Source organism: Mytilus galloprovincialis, chromosome 1 (genome assembly GCF_965363235.1).
Source record: "Mytilus galloprovincialis chromosome 1, xbMytGall1.hap1.1, whole genome shotgun sequence".
NCBI classification, from domain to species: domain Eukaryota; kingdom Metazoa; phylum Mollusca; class Bivalvia; order Mytilida; family Mytilidae; genus Mytilus; species Mytilus galloprovincialis.
Window position 1 is genome coordinate 55648622 of NC_134838.1, and position 27857 is coordinate 55676478.

The 27857-nt window shown below is 31.7% G+C and overlaps 1 protein-coding gene across 5 annotated transcripts in view; it reads right to left on the reverse strand.

The window, feature by feature from the left end:
• The window catches only part of LOC143079103 (terminal uridylyltransferase 4-like), a 65671-nt gene that overhangs the window by 25388 nt on the left and 12426 nt on the right, over nucleotides 1–27857 (reverse strand). For all 5 annotated transcript variants that reach the window (XM_076254311.1, XM_076254302.1, XM_076254318.1 and 2 more), the window contains exons 5-15: nucleotides 26602–26779; nucleotides 23695–23829; nucleotides 23124–23314; nucleotides 18636–18749; nucleotides 15705–15791; nucleotides 14491–14662; nucleotides 12602–13434; nucleotides 8596–8743; nucleotides 7825–7911; nucleotides 6919–7019; nucleotides 4213–4374 (exon numbers count right to left, since the gene is read on the reverse strand). In XM_076254311.1, the coding sequence (XP_076110426.1) occupies nucleotides 4213–4374; nucleotides 6919–7019; nucleotides 7825–7911; nucleotides 8596–8743; nucleotides 12602–13434; nucleotides 14491–14662; nucleotides 15705–15791; nucleotides 18636–18749; nucleotides 23124–23314; nucleotides 23695–23829; nucleotides 26602–26779 (2208 nt within the window). The remainder of the gene's footprint in view (nucleotides 1–4212; nucleotides 4375–6918; nucleotides 7020–7824; nucleotides 7912–8595; nucleotides 8744–12601; nucleotides 13435–14490; nucleotides 14663–15704; nucleotides 15792–18635; nucleotides 18750–23123; nucleotides 23315–23694; nucleotides 23830–26601; nucleotides 26780–27857) is intronic.

Sequence of the window (27857 nt, forward strand, 5' to 3'; positions counted from 1 at the left end):
AGAATAAAGTTGTCATGGACCTTTGTATATTAGGTTTATGGTTAAATTTTATCAACTGAACTGCAAGCACATAATTTTTATAGGAGCTGGCAATTGGTTAAATTATCCTTCTGAAGGATTATACAAATAGTGCTGATTAGACATTTTTGAAAGAAATTTAAGTATTTTTATTTTTTTTCTGAGTGTGTCAAGAGCCATGAAACATACCTTTTCATTTTGGCAAAATGTAAAAAAAAACAAAAATCCAAAACTTAAAACATTGTTCTTTGACTAATCCTGTGTCTGAAAGACTTAAACTTTTGTCTCAGGCAAGACAAAAAAATAGCTTTATACATATATGCAAAACACATCAACTATATATCAGCATATATTTTTTTTTAAATTGTTTAACACTTTGTCATGCTTGGGCCATTTATACCTTACACTAAGGTATGGATTTGCACATTGTTGAAGGCCATAAGATGCCTATATTTGCTTACATTTGGTCATTATGATAATTAATTTTCATTTTCAACTAGACAAACGTTTAATAAAAGATTGAAGTTTTTTAAACATTAGACATTTTCTGCATTTTATCAATTGAAATTGCACTTTATTTCTAATACTAATTTCCACCTTTATCCAATAATCCTTTTGGAGACATTTTACTATTTTTTTCATTGAAACTAAAGTAAGGTCAACTAAGTAAATTTACACCTGTAACAGTATACAAGCAGTACATACTGGCAAAGCACAGAAGTAAACTTTTGTTTTAAACCTAATGGGGTCTTTAAAAAGTATTTGTGTATTGATATCAAATTAATCCACTAAGATCATCAAACAAGTTTAACAGAAGAAAATTTTGGTATATAGACACAGAATTCTCTTTGAATTACAATACAATTACAAAACAGGTCAACTATTTTTGCTCACATCAGGTTTTATTCTATAAACTGGTTGTTAAAATAAGGTAAATTAATAGGTTTGTATTTGACATAAATCATTTTTTTTGTACTTATTTTAAATGAAATCAAACTTTCTTCATATCATTTAAAAAAGCAACAACCATTTTTTGTATACCAAATTATAACCCTAGTATCTTTGATTAGTTTTTGTTTAGAAAATACCAAAGAAAACATGCACTAAACCAGATGCTCCGCAGGGCGCAGCTTTATACGACTGCAGAGGTTGAACCCTGAACGGTTGAGGCAAGTATGGACACAACATCCAAGCTGGATTCAGCTCTAAATTTGGATTGTGATTAAATAGTTGACACAGCATAGGTTTCTGACACAGAATGAATGTGGTCTAATGAACTTAAAATACTTGTTTTTCCTTTGAGCAATTCACTATGCTGTTGAATATTAATCCTCTCAAAAAACTGTTTGAATAAATTTTCTTTTTATTTATGAAATCTGAAATGAGAAAAATTAAACCCCCCCCCCCCCCCCCCCCATTTTTTTTTCACATCCCCCTTTCCCTTTTTCCAAAACTGACCTCAATTCAAATTTCTAATGGAGTTTGCAACAATAACTACGCATTTAAATACATCATAAAATATTAAAATGTAACAAAAGGTGCTTGTTATCACTGAATGGTAAAGATTGTTTTAATTTATCAGTTGGTAGTAAAAGTGAATGTACATTGTATATTGTATAAAACAATGATTTAAGTTGATTAAACTACTATTCTGGACAAAGAAAGATAACTCCAATCAATTGAAAATTTCTTGCTATTGCACAATATTGTGCAATTAGATATTTCTTGCTATTGCGCAATACTGTGCAATTGAAAATATTTGCTATTGCACAATACTGTGTGCAATTGAAGATTTCTTGCCATTGCGCAATACTCAGGGCTTTCCATTGAAGCCGGTAGCCGGCGGAAATCCGCCGTTTGCGGTGGTTTCAAGTGCGGGCTACTTCACTGACAAAAATATCAATTCAAAAAGACAAAAATATCTTTTTCAAATGTTTACAGGCAGCCGAGAGACGTATTGTCGCAAAGTCGCGGTCACGATAAACAAGGATGAGAAGTCAGTGTTTACCTTGGGCTAAATATAGTTCACATGAATTCAGGTCACTGATTGGCTGTCTATTTAAAGTCAGAATGCATCGTTTCTTTTCACAGATAACAAGAGAGACGTTCTGGTGGTCATTGAACGATAACAATAGAGACGTTCCGATGGTCATTAACTCGTTGGCTTTTTTTTTGGCTTTTAAAACGTTAAGACAATCAGATAGGATGACAATCTTATGTTATGGAATAATAGCAGTCAAATTAAAGAAAATATAGAAGATCATATTGTTCAGAATCTGGAAAACAGTATCTTTTGAAGTTCATTTTTCAAAACCCACGTGGTGTTCAGAGAATCAAGGTCAAAAACGAAAGTAGAATATTGTCGACTCGACCACAAATAAATAACATTTCCAAATGATTTATGTATCCCGACTTATTGAACAGTATACAAAAAAGCGAAAATCAGAGGATATATCAATTTTTCTGTCAATTTGAGAAATAATTGTATGATTTAAATATGCGTAACAGTCTTTATAGAGAAAAGGCGGGTCATTTGTTTACAAATGCACGTAGTTATGCAAAATAAATCGATCAAGATTTCTAACAAACCGAATATTATATAAATAAAACTCCTTTAAAAGTAAATGAATTTTAAGCATAAGGTAATAAAAATAAAAAACTATAACATAAAAAAAAAAATGAAATTTCTTTGAGATTTTTTTTTCCTTCAATTTCATACATAAAAAATGGTCATTTGAAAGATGAAATTAGGTGCCAGGAGATTGCGAGAATGCAGGATTTTGCTCTATTTATGCCAGAGCTTCTGGGGGCCTGTCTGGGGGCTTCGCCGAACGCATGTTACAGCCGCCTATTATTTTCATTGAGCCTTCTACTTCAATTTCAAGGGAAAGCCCTGAATACTGTGCAATTGAAAATTTCTTGCTATTGCACAATACTGTGCAATTGAAGATTTCTTGCTATTTCTGAATACTGTGCAATTGAAAATTTCTTGCTATTGCACAATACTTAATATAATAATTTTGGATCCTGATTCGAACCAACTTGAAAACTGGGCCCATAATCAAAAATCTAAGTACATGTTTAGATTCAGCATATCAAAAAAGCTCAAGAATTCAATTTTTGTTAAAATCAAACTTAGTTTAATTTTGGACCCTTTGGACTTTAATGTAGACCAATTTGAAAACGGGACTAAAAATTAAGAATCTACATACACAGTAAGATTTGGCATATCAAAGAACCCCAATTATTCAATTTTTGATGAAATCAAACAAAGTTTAATTTGGACCCCGATTTGGACCAACTTGAAAACTGGGCCCATAATCAAAAATCTAAGTACATTTTTAGATTCAGCATATCAAAGAACCCCAAGGATTCAATTTTTGTCAAAATCAAACTAAGTTTAATTTTGGACCCTTTGGACCTTAATGTAGACCAACTTGAAAACGGGACCAAAAATTAAGAATCTAAATACACAGTTAGATTCGGCATATCAAAGAACCCCAATTATTCAATTTTTGATGAAATCAAACTAAGTTCAATTTTGGACCCTTTGGGCCCCTTATTCCTAAACTGTTGAGACCAAAACTCCCAAAATCAAACTCAACCTTCCTTAAGTGGTCATAAACCTTGTGTTTAAATTTAATAGATTTCTATTAACTTAAACTAAAGTTATGGTGCGAAAACCAAGAATAATGCTTACTTGGGCCCCTTTTTGGCCCCTAATTCCTAAACTGTTCAGACCTCAACTCCCAAAATCAATCCCAACCTTCCTTTTGTGGTCATAAACCTTGTGTCAAAATTTCATAGATTTTTATTTACTTAAACTTAAGTTGTTGTGCGAAAACCAAGAAAATGCTTATTTGGGCCCTTTTTGGCCCCTAATTCCAAAAATGTTGGGATCAAAACTCCCAAAATCAATCCCAACCTTCCTTTTGTGGTCATAAACCTTGTGTTAAAATTTCATAGATTTCTATTCACTTTTACTAAAGTTAGAGTGTGAAAACTAAAAGTATTCGGACGACGACGCCAACGTGATAGCAATATACGACGAAAAATTAAAATTTTTGCGGTCGTATAAAAATATAATCAGCACAAGTATGATTCATATTTACAAAAAGAGGATAGGAAATAATGCAAAATAATCTATCATCATAATATTTTCAAGTGAAAGTAACAGTTGTAATTAACACATACCAATAAATTATACATACTGATGTCACCTTCTAACTGAGTTCTTCGATGTTTAAATTTTACTATTGGAACTTTTGCTGATGTTATTGGGAACACATTATAGAGTCCACGATGTGTTTTAAGCTTGCAAGAAATGTATTCAATGAAGTGTACCATATCAAGACCCTGAAAAAGCATAAGAAAATTGCTCACAAAACACACAAAAAAAAACAAGGTTTGACATAGTTTTGGTGTCTATAAAAACTGTAGACTTTTCATCCCCAACTGTATCTAAATGTTAACTCTAAATAAAAACCTTTATTAGGAATATATGGAAAAACAAAAACAATTTTTTTCAACAAAGCTGCTCTGGATACTGATTGATTGCTTTTTGAAATTCCTGCGCTATTTGATATTTTGTGGCAGCCTGTTTTTATTGAGGAAGTTTTGCTTTGGATACTGTCTTTTGATCATTACTAATCTTTAACATTTCGGCACGATCAGATTTGTTCTATTTCTCTATTTATAGCAGTTTGCAAAATAATAGTACAAAACATTTACTATTGACTCCAATGTTCAGCTTTTAGCTATGTGATTGTGGCCAAATTCGGTTAAACTTGGCTCAGTATTTTCAGAGGAGATATATATGCACAATGATCTTTGTGAAATAAAACAGACAACTAACAATGGATGCCAAGTGATGGAAAAAGCTCACATGGCCCCAACAAGTAGTTATACATTTTTGCACTTGATATAAACAAGCTACTGTCCAAGTTCTGTTAAAATTCCATTTTGACAAAGTTATTGAATTAAAAAAAAATTGAATCACAGACTACATTTTACATGTTATTTTGAGGGCTTTTAAAGCTTATTATTAGGTAGGGTCTCACTTATTGTTGAAGGCCAATATAGGGTGACCATTATATGTTAACTCTTTTGTCATTTGGTCTCTGGTGGAGTTGCATCATTGGCAATCATACCACCTCTTATTATTTCTTATTTAAGGCAGATTCCAAAAAGAAATTAAAAATTCCGTCAAAAAGAACAAATTAAGAAAAATAATACTAACTGTTATTTGAATGATAATGTGTGAATGTTATATTGAATAAGAATGTTATATAAAGCAAGAAAACCAATTATTGGATATGATTGTTTCCATTAAAAGTAGAAATGATCAAAACAAGATGAAAAATGTGAACTGTTTGACGGAAATGACTTCCCATTTTTTGACACAAGGTTCATGTTTTACGATGCTTTAAGTTGACACTAGTATAATGGTTTTTATTAGTGTAGTTTGATTAATCAAACATCCCTGTTTCTAAATCTTTTGCTTTTCTTTTGTTAAAAACATCTGTGATATATATTTTTTTCAATTTCAAATACCCTACTTATTAGATGCTCGTCTGTCAATAAATTTTATGATAGCAACAGGTTCATAAAATCTTGCCACATCATTGTAGGTACTTATATAAGCCTGTTAAAATTGTATTTCATAATGTACATTAAACATACACATTTTGGATCTTTCAATTTACTTTATTTAATCAATAGTTTTATCAATTCTGTTGCTAACATAATTTCTGTCAAACTTGACATTTTATGTTAGCAACATTTGGATGTGCTACAAATAAGAGTTATTTGTCCTGGGTTGAAATCTTTTTAAATTTCAGGCAGCGGTATTTTGCAGGAGTTCTTAATATGACTTTCAACTAGGATAAAATCTCCAATGTTGGTTAAAAATGTCAAATATATATTGTCTGTCAAATTTATTTATGTTAGCACAATCTTATGTTAGCAACAAGTCTGTCAATATCTTGTGTTAGCAACACATTTTAGTCCGTCAAATTTTATGTTAGCAACAATAATGTCCGTCAAATCTTATGTTAGCAACAAAAAAGTCCGTCAAATATTATGTTAGCAACAAAAAAGTCTGTCAAATGTTATGTTAGCAACAAAAAAGTCCGTCAAATGTTATGTTAGCAACAAAAAAGTCCATCAATTTTTATGTTAGCAACAACTTAATTTCTGTCAAATTTTATGTTAGCAGCATTGTTCATGTCTGTCAAATCTCATGTTAGCAACTCAAAGATAATCCTTTTTTAAAGTTATTACAATTCCTTTTTTATTGGTGCAGATGTTCAGAAATGTTTTATTCCAATTTGCCTTTCATATAAAATCAAGATATACATCCAAACCTTGATAATACTGAAAATATCAGGATTTTTTTGTGTTGCTAACATAAAAATTTTCCGTCAAAATGTCTGTCAATTTTGTTATGATAGCAACATTTTTTTAAGGTGTTCTTTATCTAAAAAATATAATGCGAATAGATCTATTTTTGTCAAAAAGTGTTTACTTATATAAGTATAACATGTATTCCAAAACAGAACTTCATTGAAGTTGATTTTGTTAAATATATTTTTGGAAACTTTTCAACTTTCTTATTTGGAATCTGCCTTATGCTAGATATTGATGATGCCAAAGATGGAATGTAAGATCAATTCTTGAACAGTGGTGGTCCAAAGGTTCAGTGACATCGTTCTGACCACCAAAAATTTACAAAGAAAAGACACAATTTAGGTATTTCACAATAGAAATAATAGTGCAAACCAGCTCATTTTCTTCTGAAACCACCATGTTAAAAAGATTTGAAGAACTCTTCCATGACAAAATGTCAGAGCTCTGCAAAAACACAAAGTAATGTGCTACTACAGTTTTGTTTGTTCTTACTTCTCCAGTAGGATGCTTGTCAAATGTAACACAAAGGTCCAAGTCACTTTTGGAAAATCCAAAACCATTATAAGATGATCCAAACATATGTACTCTGGAATCTAAAAATAAACAACAGGAAAAATGTTTCTTTTTGCTTTGGTACAAAAAATATATGTGGTTCTTTATCTAAGTTAATGTCAAATGTCAGTCGTATTCCCTACAGACAATAATTAAATTTATCTACCTCAAATCTAGACACGCTATTAAAGTATTATTCAACTTTTGTTAAAATAGGTTTTGAGGTTAAGATCTTTGAAAAGAAAAGGGGTAAGTTAGACAGTACTTTTCCAACTATCAAATCTATTATACAAATCAAGGTAAAATATAACAAACTTCGGAAATCATGTGACAAACGTCAATTATTTAGTTATATGTATATATATTTATTTCACACAGGAGAATATTGTTTGTTAGGGCTTATTTTCACAAACACTGGACTGTATAGTCAAGTAGACCTTTCATGTGCATCACATGATTAGGCATCTTTTACAGGTTAGTTTTATCTTAATTTTGAAGTCTGGACTGGTAAGGAAAGTAATATTCGTATGTATATTTCTCAAGTTGTAGAAAAAGAATTAAATGAAATCAGTCAACACATGATCATTCAGCTAAGCAGACGCTTGTGCCGAGTTAAGAGTTGGTTGAAATAGCACTTAGGTATTACAATTGTCAATTCAGGACATGGATATCTCTAGACTTATCATTACAACACTCAGAATATTTTTAAAATCTTAAATCTCAATCATGCTAAGCTATGATTTAAATCAATTCTCATTATAATGGTGCAATAGATGGTGCATTGTAGTTTCTATGAATCCCTGTTGTGAAATACATAAGAACTGCTGTACCAAAATATGAACTGACCTGGGTAAAGTTCCTGAATAAACTCTTCCAATTCTCTTCTTACCATCTCTCTTTCTTGTAACTCTACTTCATTTGGACCATATTCCCCTACAAATAAAAACAAGGAATATGTTATTAGGCCAGTAAGCAAATTATTTGAATCCATCAATTGCTGCACATGATTAGCATCTATTTACCAGATGCTCTGCAGGTCGCAGCTTTAAATAGTTGACAAGGCATGGGTTTCTGACACACAATGTATGTGGTCAAAGAACTGACGTGATACCAATATACGACCAAAATTAAAATTTTTGCAGTCAAATAAAAACAAAAACTGTATTCATTAACTGATTGATTGTTGCTTGTACAATGACATAATACTGAACATATGAATATTTCTGTCTTTTAAGTGATGAAGCTCTTCCTGTAGTTCCGAAAAGTTTTATAATTGTCATTTTGTCTCAGGTTAACATAAAGTTGATGAGTGATGAATTGTGAAATGCATCACAGGTTATAGCATGTTTACATAACTAATTACATATCACAGAAAGCTTTGATTCATGTAATTTGTTGTTCCCTAGGAAATGTGAGAAATATTTCATACATGGTAGAAGAGTGATGAATATAATAAATGTGAAAATGCATTAAACAGTATAATATGCAGCAGACAGCTAACATGAAGCTTGATACAAATTTCAATCATGATCAAAATATGTAATAACATATAAGTATTCAATAGATAAGAGGCTAATAGTGATGAACCTAAAAAACCTTAACAACCCTGTTACTTACCAGGTATTCTTTTTAGCAATGATGACAGGGCATCTTTATGAGACTTTGTCAGCTTTGGAAGAGCAGACAATTCAGGTAGTTTATCATCAGGACAAGATTGTTTCAAGTGACCCTCTTTTTCACACAAAGAACAGAATATCACTGGTCCCTGTAAAACAGTTAGATGAAATGAAGTACTTTTGAATTAGAAGAAAAAAAAAATCACTAATTTTCTTCAAATAGTTAACTTACATCAAAGACAGTTTTTTTTACATGCATGTTTTAAAATAAAACATTTATTTCCCTAACTATCAGTAGAACTAGTCAATTCTACAAAATTGTACAGGGTAAGATACTAGTGAAGAGAGATTCAGGGAATAAAATATATTCATTAGCAAATTGATAGATATGCGGCAAAGACTTGCATTTTAGAATTTGACTCAATATTCTATTCTAGACACAGTGTACTTAAATGATTGGAGGCTGTGCATACTTCAGTATGTACACTAAACATGCTAAAGAGATTTATTCTGCCGACCTGACTTTGAATAAAGCTAATACTAACAATGAACACTGCCTTTTCCTGGATCTTGATATCTATGTCTTTAACGGGAAGCTTAATGCAAAAATTTATGATAAAATTGATGATTTTTCATTTCAAATTGTTAATTATCCATTTTTAGAAACGTCCCCTTGTCACCATCTTATGGTGTTTATATATTTCAACTTGTTTGATTCAATTGTGTATGTAACAACATATTTGATTTCAATGAAGAAATTTCTGTATTACTGGAAAATTATTACACCAGGGTTTTTGATATCACAAACAAGTTAAAACATTTACCAAATTTTATCATCTGTACAAGGACATCATTTGTATATATAAATCATTATGCAGACATCTTATATGTTCAGGCATTTCACTTTCAATTGTTTAAGGTAATATTCTTTACAAAGCACAAAAATGTCATCATTAACTCAAAAGCTAACCAAACCTTTAAACAGACTTATTCGGAAAGTATATAGTTATGATACTGTTTTTAAGTCATTCAGTATTGCATGCTTTGGTATTAATATTGATTCACTCATAGGGTCTTTGCATAGGAAATAAACACATTTATTTTAAAACCAGTTGTTGGTATGATATGGGTTATGTTCTTCTCATATATTTTATGATAGTATGATTCTAAAGCCCTAATGGGAGGAATTGTATCTGATTTTCATATGATGTAGACATAATAATTCAATCAGTTTAATTGTGGTCTGGAGCTGGCATGTCAGCGACTGCTAGTAGTCCTTTGTTAATTTATGTATGATTGTCATTTTGCTTAGTTTCTTCTGTTACCTATTCTGACATTGGATTTTGACTTCTTTTGAACAGAGTTTTACTGTGTGTATTGCTATGTGTTTCTTCATCCTACATTGGTTAGATGTAAAGGGGGAGGATTGAGATCTAAAAAACCCATGTTTTAGCTGCCACATTTTTGCACCTATCCCAAGTCAGGAGCCCAGGCCTTTGATAGTCTTGTATGTTTGTTCATTTATATGTTTTGGAGTTTTGTGTGAAGTCCATTTTCACTGAACTAGTACTCAATTTTATTTAAGGAATTTGGGCCAACCTTAAAAATATGTTTGTTTGCTGTTTTCCGACTATACCTTCAGACTGAAGGGTCGGTAGGTAGGAAAAATATTTTATTTCATCAGCCAAAATACAGTTTAAACAAGCAGTTACACTAAACCAAGTTTCTTGTGAAGAAAAAAAAAAACATTTTAAAACAACAAACACTGGACATGCTGAAAACCAACATCAAATGAACAGGCATTTTCAGATAAAAAACTTTTTAACCAAAACTGAAACTTTAACATAGTGTCATTATCCAATTTATGACATAAAATATGATATAATTATTAAATACTGGAACACTTATAAACAAGGAATGTCATTATGACTAGAACTGTTTTAAAGAAATATATTCAGACATGTATGCTTCTTGACTAGAATGTTTTCATGAGTAGAGTATTTTCATCAGAAAAATGTATATATTATAGATTTATAAGACAATTATTAAAGAGTGTATTTTTAATAAAAAAAAATAACCATTGAATCTTCCTCAATTGAAAAAAAGGCAACTTGAAAAAAAAGTATTAAGACATCCGACTGTTTTCATATTTCTAACAATATTTAATTATATGTGATAAGGTTATATTTTTGCCAGGCTTTAATGAAAACCAAAGAAATCTAAAGTTTGGGGTGAAATCCATAGCACCCCATTAAAAGTAAATGGTCTGTACTGAAATGTTTTTAATGCATAAAAAAAATTGGCAGCATAGCTCCTAAGGACATGTTTTAATTGAATTCACACAGGCCACACAGTTTGGGTATATTTAATATTGTAAGAAAGAGAATAATTGCAATGAGTGGGGCAGCCCCCCTTATCCTAAAGGAGCATACTCATTGCAATCGAAGATAGATTTAATATAGAGAGAGTATATTTATTTTTCAAGCTAACCATTCATTTTCTCTACATCTTTGTGTAGTTAGGGTTGCTTCTTATTGATTTGGCATGATCTATATCCTTTAACATTTCAAATGAGCCCTTAATTCCTCCGTACAGGGGTGTTTACAGATATCCATGAAGATTTAAGTCACGGAGGAGTGGTTTCATCTTTGTCGTCTTCACAACGATTTGTAGAAAATATACCATACTTCAAGCTGCTGTCGAATTGTTTAACCACTGAAATTGGTTCCATAAAGTCAGGCTCCACAGATTCTGAACCCGATTTGTTTGAGACAGAATGGTTATCGTGTCAGTTATGAATATCCGCTGCATCATCGTCAATGATATCATCACACATCATTACATGTGCCTGAATCTGTATAAACAGTTTACTAATAAACTTTTTTGTTTGTTATTTGTCTTAAAATTGACACGAGACGACAGCGTAAAGTACTCCTCCGTGACTTCATGGATAGACCTGTAAACAATTTCCATGTGCTTTATCATTAAATGGTCACATGAACGCTTGACAGGAAGCTAAGAAAAACCGAACTTGAAATGTGTAATTGACCCAGACTTTAAATCATTTCCGGAAAGGACCCAAAGTTCCGGATCGCGTCAATAGAGGTATTAAAAAAAATTTCTTCAAATTTAAAGCAATAAAATTTTCACAGTCGGGAGGATTTTCAAGGGTCGGTCGGTAAACTGCAAACAAACAATATTTTAATTTAAGCCTTGCTTGCTGTGTTGACAACCCATTGGTAGACTTCGGCTGTTGTCTGCGCTTTGACATATTCATCATTTCCATTCTCAATTTTATTGTGGAAATATTGATGAAGACCTGTTCTTACATATCTATAAAGGTTATAAAATCTTTTGAAAGATAAATGTTCTTGTCAAAATATTTTCCGTTACTTTGCTTTCACATAAACAGACATTTTTTTTTAAATCACTGTATTCAATGACAATGGTGTGCTGGAAAACATAGTTGTTGAAAATGGGTTCATTTAAAGAATTTGAATGTTAAGGACAATATGGAACACAGATTTGTATAAGCAAAGAGCTTAAGTTTTTTGTGAACATGATTTTTTTCAAATCTACTTTTCATTGCTTTTACCAAAGATCAACTTTTTTTCAATGTCAATTATCTCAATATGAATTTACATTAACATTTCAAATAGATTTATATTAAAAACGCTGAAATGTCTCGCCTGCTTTACTTATTAAGAAGTTAAAATTTCATTCCATTCACTGAATATGTGAACCCATTCCCTTTTTAATGTTATTTATATTTAATATATAGTGATATTTTCTGAAATATTTCTCAAATTAGGAACCCACGAAATAGATACAGTAAAAAGACAAGGTTTTACCAGACTAAAATATCAATCAGCACCCCTCTAACCCCCCGATTTAGAATTAAAATGTTACAAGCAGCCAGAAAAAAGCATTCATCAGTTTTGAAAATCTAACGTCAACTAAATATTTAAATAGAAAACTGCTGCTATATTTGCAATTAAGAAAACTACCTTTCCATCTGTGAGAACATTATACTGAAAAACATAGTTATACTGCTCCAAATTTTTTAGATCCTTTTTCTGTTCGGTATCTTCTTCCTCCAACATATCAGAATTAGACTGATGTTGTACTGGCAAGTTAGTGTCAGTGCAGTTTAAACTTCTAGATATTGGTAAGTTCAAAGTAACTAATGCTGATTCTAAGACTTCATTCACTAGAGATTTGGCTAACTTAATCAAGTGTTCTGAATTCTTTTGTTCAGAATTGGTTATTTGGTTTTTATCTGAATCTGATGGTTTTTGTTCAGAATTGGTTAACAAGTTTTCTGCAGACCCTGTTTGTTTACATCTTTCTGCACTGGGTAATGAAATATTCTCGTCTATAAATTTGTCTGTAGCATCAGACAGATTGACTGCTTCAGAGGAGTCACATGAAGATGTTACTGTTTTGTTGGATTTTATTGAACTGGCAGTCGCATTTGACTCTACAGAATTAATCACAGTTGAAGTATTTGAAGCAGGTTGATATTCTGTCTTAATTGTATCAAGTTTGTTTTGCTCAACTCTAGTTCCTTCCTGAGAACCGCAATTCTCTATGGCTGATTTCTGCTTTGGTTTATATCTTTGGTCTTTTTTTGTTTCTGTCTTCATTTGTGTCAAGTCTTTATCTTTTTTCACACTATCATTACTTCCAATTCTATTATTCTTTTTGTCCATTTTAATTTGTTTACAGTTTGTTGGTTGACCAAAATAATGATAAGCCTTTCTTATGCAATCCCATATATACTCAAATGATTCAAACCCAGCAACACTTTTGCTAACATTTCTCTTTAATGAAAATGGATCTGAAAATAACAACAACAAAAATGATGTGAACAAAATATTTTTGTAACAAGCAAAACAAAGCAGGTGTTGGGTTGTTTCCTCATTGAGGTTTAACCCACATCCTCTATCACCCCTATGATATATATTTTAGTCCTAGTCCGGAAGCGCTAACATAACAATTACATCATTTTTCTGCTATGAAATATTGACATGAAAGCACTTACAATGTTGAATTCTCATATCATTTATGGTTATTATATATGTATATTAGTCAAAGCTATTGAATTACATCAATATCCAATGTAAACTGCAGACGAGACAGAAATTACAATTTGTTTGCACCTGTCCTAAGCCAGGAATCGGATGTTCAGTAGTTGTCGTTTGTTGATGTGGTTCATAAGTATATCTCATTTTTTATATAGATTAGACCGTTGGTTTTACTGTTTGAATGGTTTCACACTAGTCATTTTTGTTGCCCTTTATAACTTGCTGTTCGGGGTGAGCCAAGGCTCCGTGTTGAAGAACATACTTTGACCTTTAATGGTTTACTTTTACAAATTGTGACTTGGATGGAGAGTTGTCTCAAAGGCACTCATACCACATCTTCTTATATCTACTTACAATATCACATTGACAAAATTTATATACCAAGAAGCCCCTCCATTGCAAAGTGCAATGTCTATGCAATGTGTAAGTAAACAATGTCTAAGTAAAAGCAGGAATAAGATGTTTTTCAAATTGTTTCAATTCTTCTGCCACTGGTAGAAAGCTAGGTTATAAGTACCTGTGTCTTTACTGTCATTACAAGTGAGGTGTATAAACATAAATGAGGGGACTAACAACTGCATTTACTCTACTTTGCTCCTTGAAATATAATATGTTCATGTTTAAGCCAAACTCATCCTTGAATCATACTTTTCACTTTATAATAATATATGTATGTCTGATAAAATACAACAACAATATCTGTATTAGCAATGATGATTCTAATATGAAAAGTTTCTTTTTTGACATAACATAAAGCTCATTAAAAAGGAAAAAGATTATTAAGAATATTATTTTAAGACTTAATCTACCTTCAATTGCAAGTTTCTTGCTGTTCCATTTCTTTTGTGCCCTTGTGCAAACACCAAAGTTTCTAATACATACTACATGAGCATTCAATTCAAATTCTAAAGCATAAAATTTGAACAGCCCAATCCATAAGAATCCAACAGAATCTGTGTTCTCTGAGCTCCAATGATTTGCCTAAAAAGTAAAAAGAAGTAAAACTAGATGTGTCAAAGCGACACGAATGGCCCTGTCTCAAAAAAATGAAAAATCTGCAATTTCAATAACACATGTGGACACAAACATGATGGTAGTCTCACATAAAAAAATCAGCTCAAAATCTTGAGGCGTATAGAAAAAAAGTCTGTATAACTGTGATTTTCAACAATTTTCAAAGTTGAAAACCCTTAATTTTGGCAAAAATTAGCAGAGCAGAACGAAACTTAAACTTGATCTATAACTCATCATGAGTAACTCACATACCAAAAATCAGCCCAATATCTGAAAGCATTTAGAAAAAAAGTCTGTATAACTATGATTTTCAACAATTTATCAACAACCATAGCCGCGAAACAAAACTTAAACTTGATCTGTACCTCACAAGCCAAAAATCATCCCAATGTCTGATAGCGTTTAGAAAAAAGGTCTGTATAACTGTGATTTTCAACAGTTTGTCAAAGTCCAAAGCCCGTAATTTAGGCAAAAATTAGCCGAGAGGAACAAAACTTATACTTGATCTGTAAATCATCATGGTTAACTACCAAAAATCAGTCCAATATCTGAAGGCGTTTAGAAAAAACATTGTATAATGGTTTGTTGCGGAATGACGGAATGACGGAATTTCTGACAAGGGTAAAACTATCTGGCACTGACAACTTCGTTGCGGGGCCATAAAAAAATGATCGTACATGTACTACTTTTAATTAAACTAAGCAGTACCTGAAAATCTGTTAGATAACAATCAAACTTTATTTGGGGTTTTCAATCAAATAACTGATAAATACAATTTTTTTCTCATAACATAGTACCATATTTTTGAAATTACCCTACATTTTTTCATAAAAAATTTGTTCTTAAATAGTAACAAAACATACATAAAGAAGCAGATACAGTGTGAGAAAAGGAGAGAGAATTACAAACCAGCAAGTATAACATATCATCATACATATATGTGTACACCCATAAGTTTCTATTCTCACCAAAAAATGAAAAAACATTGATGAAGTTCTACTTTTCTTACCATGTCCTGAATTTCACTGAAATCAAACTCTGGCTTTGACTGGATCTTGTTTTTTGTTGGAGACACACACTCAGTAGTATCTGTACCCTAAAAATAATCTCTATTTAAATAGGAAGTTTAACAAAGGGGATTGTTTGACACGGAAAGCTGTGACTACAGTAGGTCAACAAGCCAAAGAGAAGTGATGTTTATGGTTTTATGAAGTTTCACCTAAAATCCTCAAATTTCTCATTTGAGTGAACAGTCTTGAACTTTTGATGAATCTCTAAAAAGTTCATGACATTATTACAAATGGTTTTAGCTACGAACTCTGAAAGTTTAAGACTTTCAAACTGAAACAGTTGGACTCATAAGTGCAAGACACACTGGTCATGTGCATATATTGAAATTCTTGTGAGAGAAAACTAGAGGCTATAAAGAGCCTGTGTCACTCATCTGTATTTACTGATGCTTTGGAAATCATGTAAAATAAGGTTAAAATCATAATTAATAGTATAAGATGTCATTAGATTCTATAATAATATCTACGATAATAGAAAAAAAAAACGCAATTTCCATAAAATTACTAACTCAGGGGCAGCAACCCAACAACTGGTTGTAGGATTTGTCTGAAAATTTCAGGGCAGATATATCTAAATCTGATGAACATTTTTGCCACCAGTCAGATTTGCTCTAAATGCTTCAGTTTCAGAGATATAAACCAAAAACTGCATTTCACCCTATGTACTATTTCTAGCCATGTCTGCCATCTTGGTATAGGGCAGGGTCATTGAACACAATTTTTAAACTAGATACTCTTACGGTGATTGTGGACAAGTTTGGTTACATTTTGTCTTAGTAGTTTTAGAGGAGAAGATTTTTGTAAAATATTACCAAAATTTAAGAAAAATTGGTAAAATTGACTATAAAGGGCAATAATTTCTGAAGGGGTCAACTGTCCATTTTGGTCATTTGACTTATATGTAGATCTTACTTTGCTGAACATTATTGCTGTTTACAGTTTATCTCTATCTATAATAATATAATAACCAAAAACGGCAAAAGGAGTAGGTCCGGTAAGGGCCGATTTTGGCCTCAAATTTCAGGTTCATCTAACGAAAGTTTTTAGACATTTTTTAAACACTTAAGTGTCTATTTCAATTGATTCGATTAGTTTATGTGAAAGATTTTAACTGATTTAGTCATTAAAAACGTTCTGATTCAAGCTTAAATATGAAAAATCTATCAAATATGCCAAAAAACGTCACTTTTCAGATGGTTTTTGTCAAAAATGAAAGTGGCCGCATCCGTATTCATCCTCAACCTTTATATATGTTTTGTATAATCATCAAATACAACTTACATTTCAATATTATGAATGAACACGAATGCGGCCACTTTCATTTTAGACGGAAACCGTCTAAAAATTAACCAAAATGCTAAAATTTTGAAGACTTCAGTAATTTAGCATGACTTAATGATGCTAGAACGCGATATTTGTGCATTGTATGTGGCAAAAACAGCTCATATTTATGTAGCAGAAGCATTTTACTTTCCAAAATATAGCTTAAAGATTACATTTTCACAATTTTCTAAAACTGCTAGATTTTGGGGCCAAAAAGGGGTCTTACTGAACCTACTCCTTTCCTTAAAATTACAAATTAAGGGGTAGCAACCCAACAACGGGTTGTCCGATTCATCTGAAAATTTTAGGGCACATAGATCTTTACTCAAAAAACAATTTTGACTCAGATTTTGTCAGATTTGCTCTAAATGCTTTGGTTTCAGAGTTATAAGCCAAAATCTATATTTTACCCCTATGTTCTATTTTTAGCCATGGCGGCCATCTTGGTTGGTTGGCATGGTCATCGGACACATTTTTTCAACTAGATACCCCAATGATGATTGTGGACAAGTTTGGTTAAATTTGCCTAAGTAGTTTCAGAGGAGAAGATTTTGTAAAAGATTACAAAAATTTATGTAAAATTGGTAAAAATTTACTATAAAGGGCATTAACTCCTTAAAGGGATCAATTGACCATTTTGATCATGTTGACTTATTTGTAAATCTTACTTTGCTGAACATTATTGCTGTTCACAGTTTACCTCTATCTATAATAGTATTCAAGTTAATAACCAAAAACGGCAAAATTTCCTTAAAATTACCAATTTAGGGGCAGCAACCCAACAACAGGTTCTCCGATTCATCTGAAAATTTCAGAGCAGATAGATCTTGACCTGATAAACAATTTTAACAAATGGTAGATTTGCTCTAAATGCTTTGGTTTCAGAGATATAAGCCAAAATCTACATTTTACCCCCATGTTCTATTTTTAGACATGGCAGCCATCTTGGTTGGTTGGCTGGGTCATCAGACACATTCTATAAACTAGATACAAATGATGATTGTGGACAAGTTTGGTTTAATTTGGCCCAGTAGTGGCCACTTCGGGCCAGGTGAGCTAAAAATGAAAATGTAAAAGGCAATCAGAAGAGAGTAAAATGGTTCACAAGGTTAGACTGCCTTACATGTTTCCCAAGACTCTTTATAACATTTTTAATTCTAATCCATCGACCATACTTAAACTGATATAAGATATAAAACTTTCCATTATAAACTATATACCAGTAAGAATGTGTCCACAATACACGGAAGCCCCAATCGCACTATCATTTTCTATCTTCAATGGACTGTGAATGGATGGATGGACGAATGAACGAGGAATGGACGCACAGACCACAAATCATAATTTCCATAAATGGGGCATAAAAATCAGAACTTTATTTGCTATAACAACTGAACATGAAAGCCAATAACTAATTTTGTCATCTAATTAAACATGTTTTAAGAGAAAATTTCACTTTGAAGTTCTTCAGGGGACTTCTGATGGTAGTTATACAAAGTTCTTTTTATTTCTAGTGAGTGAACTAAAAAGGATATTAGAATTACTACCTGATACAATATTGGCAAGACTGGTTGTTTACATCTCTGTAGGTAGAACACCAACAATAGGTAAAAACTGTATGCAGGCAATGTTCCTTCATCTTGCCGATCAATCTTACAAATCTGTTAACAGACAAATGGAAATTATTTATCTTTTCTTTCAAAAAGAAGGTAAACACATTTATTCAAAAACCAGTTGTTGGCATGACACAGGTTATGTTCTTCTCATATATGTTATGATGGTATGATACTAAACCCCTAACGGGAAGGATTGTGCCCGATGTTCATATGATGAAATCATAATCTTTCAGTCAGTTTAATTGAAGTCTGGAGCTGGCATGTCAGTTAACTGCTAGTAGTCTGTTGTTATTTATGTATATTGTCATTTTGTTTATTTTCTTTGGTTACATCTTCTGACATCAGGAGCCTCTGGCCTTTGTTAGTCATTTATTATTTTAATTTCAGTTTCTTGTGTACAATTTGGAAATTAGTATGGCATTCATTATCACTAAACTAGTATATATTTGTTTAGGGGCCAGCTGAAGGACGCCTCCAGGTGCAGGAATTTCTCGCTACATTGAAGACCTGTTGGTGACCTTCTGCTGTTGTTTTTTTCTATGGTCTGGTTGTTGTCTCTTTGGCACATTCCCTATTTCCATTCTCAATTTTATATGGCATATTCAAAGTGTATTTTGTATGAATCCTAAGATGGAAGATAAACCTGATAAAAGTTGAAACTAGAAATTGCACTTTTTACTATTTTTTCAACATATGGATCATCTAGTGCAACAGTATAAACTTAAGCTGGTGGAATCACAAAATCATTTCTGGAAAGAGTGTAGCCCTCAAATTTCTCCTATTAAAACACTCTTTTCAAAATCAGCTACTGTAAATTCTGAAATAATTGCTATGTTTTCATTATAACAAAAATTGCGACAGGATTTTAATTGTAATTATTTAAACTAGCATTTTGAATTTTTTTTTATATGTATTAAACTGGATTTCCCTCCATTTTGGAAAAAATTAAAATTGTATTTTAGTTAAAAATAACAAAATCACAATAGTAAAGGGACACAATAATTTCTGAACATACAGTATTCATAGAATAACTAATTGAAGAATTCAAATAGAGAAAAATATTCAACAAGTGACCGAACAACACATAAATGAGTAGTTTTTGATGAAGTTAAAGTTGAAATAACCTTCTTGTGTTGACAATTCTGGATATTCACCTTTTCAACGGGCCATAATTGTATATTGTTGTATGACGTCAGAGTGAAATAACAACGTATTGGTATTATTTTAGTAGGTTTCTCTATATGAATTGAATTTTGAATAAAAAAGCATATTCACCTGAGAAAGTGTTATTCACCGCGCTTAACGTCACGCGCTTTTACATGCAACGTTATGGTAAAATGTTTCATGTAAAAAAAAATTGGTATATGTTTGTCATTAAATACATTTTCTCCTTGGACTATGGAATAAAACAATTACTGTCTTTTGTTTCGATAAATATGGGGTTTTATTGACTTTTGAAAAACTGATATTCACTTTGGCCGTCGGCCTCAGTGAATATCAGTTTTTCAAAAGTCAATAAAACCGCATATTTACCTCATCAAAAGACAATAATTGTATATTATTCCATATTGGTATTATTTTAGTAAGTTTCTCTATATGAATTGGATTTTGAATAAAAAAGCATATTCACCTGAGAAAGTGTTATTCACCGCGCTAAACGTCACGCGCTTTTACATGCAACGTTATGGTAAAATGTTTCATGTAAAAAAAATTGGTATATGTTTGTCAATACATTTTCTTCTCTCGGAATATGGAATAAAACAATTACTGTCTTTTGTTTCGGTAAATATGGGGTTTTATTGACTTTTGAAAAACTGATATTCACTTCGGCCGTCGGCCTCAGTGAATATCATTTTTCAAAAGTCAATAAAACCGCATATTTACCTCATCAAAAGACAGTAATTGTATATTATTTCACATGTGAAATTATCGGTTTTTATTTAACTGTGAAATCAATGTAATTCATTGCAACCAATGTAATAATAATCATATATACTGCAGCTGTGCTATTTGAGCAGTCAAATTGCATTGACCGTATATTCATATGTGATATACAGTCACTGACCGTATATCACCTTGTTTATGATGTTGACAATGTGTTTCCGTAGAGTTTATAACGTCAATAAAACATACAGGTTCGCGGAAATTTTACGCCTTCCGCTCAAAATTCAGAAATGATGGTTTTTACCCTAAATACTACATTAAGAACAGTTATAAGAGTTGCAGTATATAAAGAATAACCATACATTGTCTCGAAATATCAATGTTATTTGTACTGGGCTCGAAACAGGTAGAAATGCTCAGCACAGCCTCGTTTTCTACCTGTTTCTAAGCCTTGTACATATAACGTTGATATTTCGAGACAATGTATGGTTATTCTATATTTATCATCAGAAAATATTACATAACAGTATAGTGTCTAGTATACTTCTGCTTCTCTAACCTTGTAAAAATAAGCAAGATTAAAATCATTTGCAATAGTAACAGCTGTCTTTTGACACACTAAGTATGATTGTGACAAGATTTGATCCTGAACCACAATAGAAATAAACAGCTGCCCCATGAGCTCATGATACACCCGTCATCTTGTGTGTGAAGTTTTATGAAAAAATAATAAATAGTTTCTTAGATATGGCAAACCCCCCCTTTTTTACAAAAAAAAACTCAATAACTCTTAAATTAAATTTTGAATCATCACCAAAAAGTATACAGATCTTTTGATTAATATAACTAAGAAGTGCGTAAAGTTTTAAGCAATAATCATTAAAAGTTCAGTGGACCGTGAAATTGGGGTCAAAACTTTAATTTGGAATTAAAATTAGAAAAATCATATCATGGGGAACATGTGTATTAAGTTTCAAGTTGATTGGACTTCAGCTTCATCAAAAACTACCTCGACCAAAAACTTTAACCTGAAGCGAACGGACGCACAGACGGACGAACAGAGGCACAGACCAGAAAACATAATGCCCCTCTACTATCGTAGGTGGGGCAGTCTTCTCCCCAGGCCGATTTTCACCGTGATGCTATAATAATTCCCGCGACGCTATAATTATTTCCGAGACGCTATAATTATTTTGAAGATGCTATTTTACTTGTCCTCAATTTTGAACTTTCATCTATTATCGATTATGATCATAAAAATTATATCACCTTTAATTGTAATCCCTTTAAGTGGGACACTAAAGGCAATTAGGGAGATTAAATAGCTAGGTGTTAATTGCCCTCAGGGTGATAACTGTTTGGATGCGATAATATCCCAAGCTGACACTTGTGACATGACTAATACCACGGGTCTGCAATAACCAATTTGATATGGAAAAATGCAATCACAAAACAATTCGAAATCTACGTTTTGTATTACGAAACTTCAAAGATTGAAACGTTTTTTTTTTTTTTTTTAAAGGTCGTTTATTTGTGCAACTCTCCAAAAATTACTTTCTTTCTCTTCTGGTAATACGAGAGCGAGAATTTTGGTTTAGAGCTAAAATAAGTTTAATACTTCTTTAAAAAGTTATCATAATTGGCTAAGTTTATGTTTAATCCATTTAATGCATTAAAAGCATCTTATTCATTCATAATCTCTTGTCAAACAATGTTTATTCTCGGACTCATTTTCGTAAATTTTTCTACGGACGCAATTGCACATTTTTGTGTAAACTACGGATCGGAACCGGACCAGATATGACAAAAATCCGCATTTTCACGATAATGACAACAGATGGACAGTAGACAGAAAAAATATACCAAGAGAGAAAACTACGCTTTAACAGACTATTTGTTAGATAACTTTGTTAAAAATACATATCATTTTAATGTAAAAATAAGAAACAACTGGAACTAATTCAAACAATGAATTTCATAAACATGATAAAAAAAAGTTTTTAAATTGATTTTTCTTTTGCTACTTTATCTTTACTTGATTTACGATAAAAAAAAAAGTTAATTTTGTGTACTAGATATTTAGTTTTGTATATATACAGGTTGATCTATAATGAACCATTCATTCATTTATACTTCATATTTGGCACAAGAGGAAAAAAATAATTCTGTAACTATAAATAAATAAAGAAAACATAAACTGAAACAACTGTTTTTGTGGTTATAGTTTAATTGTATTCTCAGTTATGAATTGAACAATATAAACTAAAACATATTAAGGAAATAGAGCATCAACGCGACGTGACAAATGAAATTAAAAAAAAATACAGTTATTTTTATTTACTCAAAATGTGATGCTATCCAAAATTTCTGGGGAGAACACTGTGGGGCATAAAAAGATCAAGGGTAATAACTTCTCAAAAGGACTCAATTGCATATATAGTTTTAAAAAAAACTTTTATTTTACTTAAATATGGGATTTATGTAAATGTACTCTTGAGTCTATGTTTCAAGGCAATTAATGTTAACTAATTATACCTTTGCCCAGTATCTTAAAACAACAGCCATTTTCAGGAATCTTTGATCACATTCTGCATACAACTTTAATAACAGATTGCAATTCCTGGCTGATTCATTGTTTATTGTTATTCTGTACTGAACGTTGCTGACAGTAAAATAAATACATGGCACTTTTGAACTAAAATCACTTATGACTTTTTCATAATTTTCTGTAAGAAAAAAAAATAGGATAATACACAATGTACATCACATGTTAAAAACATATACAACTCAATTGTGCATACATACATAATTTAATCATTATTGCATACAGCTTACTTTTGTTCACTTGCTTTCAACACTTTTCTTAAAAGTAAAGATTCTTTGTCATCCCATTTCTTTATTTTCAATAAAATCTGCTATTCATCAACTTGGTTAAAATGGGAAATTGGTGATGAAGAAAGTGACTCAAAGCATACCGGTAGTGACAAGTCGCCAGATAGAATCAGCCCTGATAGACATGTTATGTGAATCATACAAACAGCTGTTTCTTAATGTATTGATTGGAATTTGAAAATCTCAAAAAGAAACATTTGGTAAAAATGCATACCACATTCTTTCATTGCTCTGAATGCTGCTGTCAAACATTTTGCATGGTCCTTCTGTACATCCAAATCAACATTGACATCACTACTTTTTAATCCAAGACCAGTAAATGATGATCCAAATATATTCAGCTTAGCATCTAAAAATGGATTACAAAATTCACAACCAACTACATAACATGGCTGAAAAAAATAAATATGTCTATTTAAAAACTAATAATTCTAGCAACCAAGTTTTAGGTGAAATTTCAAATGTTCAATCTTGATAAGGCTGGCACATGTTAAAAGTGATTGATTGAGTGCCTAGGCCTGGAGTCAGTTTTACAAAAAAACTACTTACAAATAAGAATGTTTTTTTGTATAATGAATTGTTCATAGCAATCACTTACAATCAATCTTAGTTGTACATTTTTTGTGAAACTGACTACTCACTTACAGAAACTCCTTCGGAAAAGGTGAGCTAAAAAAATAAAAATGCTTCTATTAATATGATATAATATAAACTATATTTATATCATATAAATATCATCATAATCATGCAGTATTTGTTTTTGGTATTAAAAAAGAATAATTATTAAACAAGAAAAATTATTTGAATAGACCAGATGTTTACACAGGCAATGACAGGTGTTAATTGAGCTTCCTCTATAATGGTTTACTTTCCTGTTTACTGTTTACACAGAGGTGCTACAGATTTGATTGACATCTTAATGGTGTCAACTGCTGTCAAAGAGTCCACCTTATGCTCAGAGTTTCCTAAAAAAAAAACTCTGATCCCTTAATGCAAGATATAATCCCGGCGAAATTTACAGATCTAACATTGTTGGGTTGATGTTTAGACGAGGTGTATATATATATGCAACTCATCTAAACATCAACCCAACAATGTTAGATCTGTAAATTTGCTTTTGCAAATTTTTTGTTCTTCCCTCGACGGGATTCCAATCCATGCTACTGAGATATCGTGACACCAAATCGCCTGCACTGTAGCCGTCTCGCTAGACCACACGACCACCTGGGCTTTACAAAAATAAAGGTTTCGGTGGCCGTGTGTTACCTTTCCTCGTCAGTTTTAATCTCGCGTCGTACTACAGTACATGATATATAAGGCATGGAGCTGTTATTGTTACAGATCAGCTCAATTATCTATAGTAAAGGATCCTACAAATTAATGCAAGATAGAGTCACAGAAAATAATTATATTTATAAGTACGTCTGAGCCAGTGACAACTCTACAACAGATTTATCCATCGGATCACCAGTAATGATGGTGATACATGGCTGTGTACATTATGTATATACAACTAGTCTAAACATTTGCTTGGCAGCTCTTATACTATGGATTCATTATCATTCGTTAGATACCAATTTTGATGTTTTTTGTGGTTACAGATGAACCACGAATTTAAAAGTTCAAAGAATGACATATTTTGTCAATGATAAAAGGTTGTATGCAGACTTTTGCAAAACAACGAAATCAAATATCCACAAAAAGACAAGTTTTCTTCAATCCACAAAAATTGGTTTCCACAAAAATATATATAAATGAATTTTATTTGGAATTATCTTCTTCTTTTTTATGAGGTAAAAACTCAGGTAAATTACAGGTAAATTCATGCAAACGTTATACCATTTCTTTGCACTAACATAATCATTGTCTTTTTCACAAGTGTAGATTGACCAACCAACTACACAGAACAGGATTTTTTACACACAATGAATGCAGTCAAAGAACTGAAAAAATTTAAATTGGACTTTATCCTATTTTGGTCAAATATCCAAAATCATAATATATGTTCAAATTCAGCATATCAAAATACACCAAGAAATGAATTATTTCTTTTATTAAGGGATAACATTAGCTTAGTTTTTACAGGGTTTTGCTGAATATGAAGCATTCTGAAAATTTATTTTAACAAACTAAGATGCTGACCTCATAACATCATACGACAACAGATGTTGCAGTCATATAAAAATAAATAACTAGAGGCTCTAAAGAGCCTGTGTCGCTCACCTTGGTCTATGTGAATATTAAACAAAGGAAGCAGTTGGAGTCATGACAAAATTGTGTTTTGGTGATGGTGATGTGTTTGTACATCTTACTTTACTAAACAGTCTTGCTGCTTACAATTATCTCTATCTATAATGAACTTGGCTCAGTAGGTTCAGTGGAAAATGTTAATAAAAATTTACAAATTTTATGAAAATTGTTAAAAATTGACTATCAAGGACAATAACTCCTTAGGGGGTCAATTGACCATTTCGGTCATGTAGCTTATTTGTAAATCTTACTTTGCTGAACATTATTGATGTTTGCAGTTTATCTCTATCTATAATAATATTCAAAATAATAACCAAAAACAGCAAAATTTCCTTAAAATTACTGATTCAGGGGCAGCAACCCAACAACAGGTTGTCCGATTCATCTGAAAATTTCAGGGCAGATAGATCTTGACCTGTTAAACAATTTTACCCCATGTCAGATTTGCTCAATGCTTTGGTTTTCGAGTTATAAGCCAAAAACTGCATTTTACACCTATGTTCTATTTTTAGCCGTGACGGCCATTTTGATTTGATGGCTGGGTCACCGGACACATTTTTTAAACTAGATACCCCAATTATGATTGTGGCCAAGTTTGGTTTAATTTGGCCCAGTAGTTTCAGAGGAGAAGATTTTTGTAAAAGATAACTAAGACCTGATTAACAATTTAACCCCCATGTCAGATTTGCTTTAAATGCCAGGTGAACGGGCCAGGTGAGCTAAAAATCAAATTTGGAATACCTTTTTTTGTTTTTGTATTGTGCTACCTTAAATCATAAAAGTCCCACAACTCCTGCAATAATTGTCATATAACAATATTGGTTACTATAGTATTGTCAACTACACAATCCTACCAAGAACTTTTACATACCTGGTAAACTTTTTTTCAAAAATATTTCTAAATGTTGAACTGTTTCATGTCTTTCCTGCATCATTGCTTTAGTTAGGTGATGTTCATTAAATGTTCTCTCCAACAAAGATTCTACAGCCAGTATGTGTTTTTCTGATGGTTCAGTTAATCTTTTCAATACATCCTGTATATTGATATTCTTAACAAAAAAGATAAATTAAATATATTCATGATATATTAGACAGGTTAGTATGAAACAGTGCAGTAATGCAGTATTAAACTTGAAACTTATCTGAAAGGCAAGAAAAAGTCACATATTTCTGACACTTCTTGCAAACAGAAACCAAATATATGGAAACTTATGAGTTTCCAATGTATAAAGCTAATCATATATAAGCTTCCATATATATGTAACTGTGAATGAACTAACAGTTTTGTGATATGATTTTTCTCTTCCTTAGTTGATCATGCATATAGCTGATCATTAGGTCTTTCCACTTTTCTGTGGAAAGACCACCTATTGTTTTTCTTCTGATTATTATTATTATTTTTTTCTTCTTCCGCCACTTTTTTGTTTCGATAGATGTTGCTTAAATTTTTTGCGTATGATATCGAACAGTTATTACGATTTTGAAACTGACCCTGTTAAGACGAACACTTTTTATTGTAAGAGTTATCTCCCCAAACACTGTTTTTCTTGTGTACAAATCTCCGTTAAAGAATACGACAAAATTATTTCACCAATATGCTCGTTATATCCTCAGGATCTTAAAAATAATTTTGACTGAAGCGGTCCACAAACTCCATATGAGAGTTATTTCCCCTTCTGTATTTAAAATAGTTAAAATGTAATTGCAATTGGTAATCCATAAGTGATAGAGACCTAGGTTCTTTTGATTTGAGGTCCTTGTTCCAAAAAGAAAGACAATAGGGTCAAGGTCATTTCTAAATTTTGATTTTGGCTTATTTTCACCTCTTTTCAAACACGATATAAGATATCAACAACATATTTTTACTTAATTGTTAGTTGCGACATGTCTTAACACATACATATTGGTTTAAAGGGTAGGCTTACTTCAAATTAGAGTTTTCTCCCCTCTTTTATTTACAAATATGTATATGGTGATATAACTCATGAACCAATTATAATTAAGACCTAGGGTCTTTTGATTTGAGGTCCTTGGTTGATGACCTTGAAATTGAGCTCAAGGTCATAGGTTAAATTGACATTCTAGATTTTGACCTTTGCTTTTACCTCATATGTATACATGACAAAG